The following is a 1,618-nucleotide window of genomic DNA, read 5'->3' on the forward strand; positions in this document are numbered from 1 at the left end:
TATGAAGATTTGTGCGATCAAACATGTTCTATCAACTGCTCATATGAATATTTACCTATCTATTACTCTAGGTATTCTAAATAACATGTAATTATCCGGTAGGTCTACAACAAGACAACAGCTGAATCTTTGTCCGATAGCTTCATAACACTGAGGAGCTGAATTTATTGCGATAGCAACAAGGGGCGAGAGACCGGACTCGGTACGTTCCAACAAGCCTGACACATCTCTTAGATAATGGTATTAATTCTTCTTGTAAATCTTAGCAACATAATCTTATAGCACACACCTGCATGTTTCCTTGTGTCTGGAAAGACGTGAAGATGAACATAAAGGCCAGCCCAAGGACCACCACACTGAAGGTGGTTCTTTCCATTGAAAATATCATTCTGTCTGTTTTTTTCGTTCTCGAGGGTTTCTAAGCACAAATGGATTCGGGATGGAGGATTCTTGCTATCTTTGCCGTCCGCTAACGGATTCACCCGTTTCAGGAATATTCATGTAACCCAACTGCACCATACATCTGCAAATCAGAACATTGTACTTCAGTATAACACTTCTAAACTGAAAATCAAACATGCATATGTAGTGTGTGTGAAATGGCTACTATGGTTCTATTAATTAACATTTTTCACGTGGCTCTGTGGTGTCTGTAGTTCCGTACATGTAAGAATTGCAGCTCAATACGCGACTACTTCACAGGTCTTGAGCTCCTGCACAACCACGGTGTAGTCTATAAATACAATAACTCAACGTTAACGAGACAGTGCCTCTGCACTAGCACAATAGATTACAGGATAACGTTTGAGTTTGTGCACGAATTAAGATTCGGGTTTATTTTCACTCCCGAGTTGACAGTATCAATAGTGCGTCATTTAAAACCGATGATACTATTTACGAATGGTTTTGTTGGTATCTACCGCGGTTTCACTAACAGACCGCCCGTGCCACTCTGTGTTCAACCCGTCAGTGAGGGTACTTGGTTCAACACTCGTTATCAGCTGACCGCCCCCCCCCCCCCGAAAAAAAAAACAGTTTGATTGAGGCAAACTCTGGCTATCTATCTGATGCGACTGACCTATTTTTGCCCTTCTTAGATTATTTAATAGCCTTCCTTTGTCTATTTTCACATCCGCAATGCCTGAGAGGGACTAGAGGATCAATCCTGATTTCTCTATGTGTAGCTAAAGGCTGATACGAAGTTAACTCATATTGAGTCTGCCAGATAACAGGTGTTCACTTTACATAGTTCATCTCAGTCCTTATCTTCTGCCTCATTGTCTCCCGGCCAGCACGACCACACACAGATGGGAAAGATAAAGAAATGGGTAGTGCGAGCGAGAGGACAGCCTTTGTTGATGGTGAATCACTGACAGGACCTAATCACCCAAAGTCAGCAGTGATGTTTTACTTTTCTCTTTTATTTGACACATTTGGAGCGTATATATAATTATTTTTCTTTTATCAATTTACACCGAAATCATTTAATCTTACTTCATCATTTAGTCTCTCCTATAATATGCATATTCGCCAGTTTATCTAAAAACATACTATAACAGATAACCACCAGCGCCGATACTACACGGTATTAATGCAGCATGGTATGGGTCATTTTGAA

At 40.6% G+C, this 1,618-nt stretch overlaps 1 protein-coding gene across 1 annotated transcript in view; it reads right to left on the reverse strand.

Moving 5' to 3' along the window:
• LOC119592604 (UNC93-like protein MFSD11) overlaps positions 1–976 on the reverse strand; it is a 10,581-nt gene extending 9,605 nt beyond the window's left edge. The window contains 2 exon segments of the mRNA XM_037941488.1: positions 290–523; positions 665–976. Coding sequence (XP_037797416.1) covers positions 290–388 — 99 coding nt within the window. The 5' untranslated portion in view covers positions 389–523; positions 665–976.
• Positions 977–1,618: the final 642 nt, after the last annotated feature.

The sequence above is a fragment of the Penaeus monodon genome, chromosome 30, assembly GCF_015228065.2.
Source record: "Penaeus monodon isolate SGIC_2016 chromosome 30, NSTDA_Pmon_1, whole genome shotgun sequence".
Lineage (NCBI taxonomy): Eukaryota > Metazoa > Arthropoda > Malacostraca > Decapoda > Penaeidae > Penaeus > Penaeus monodon.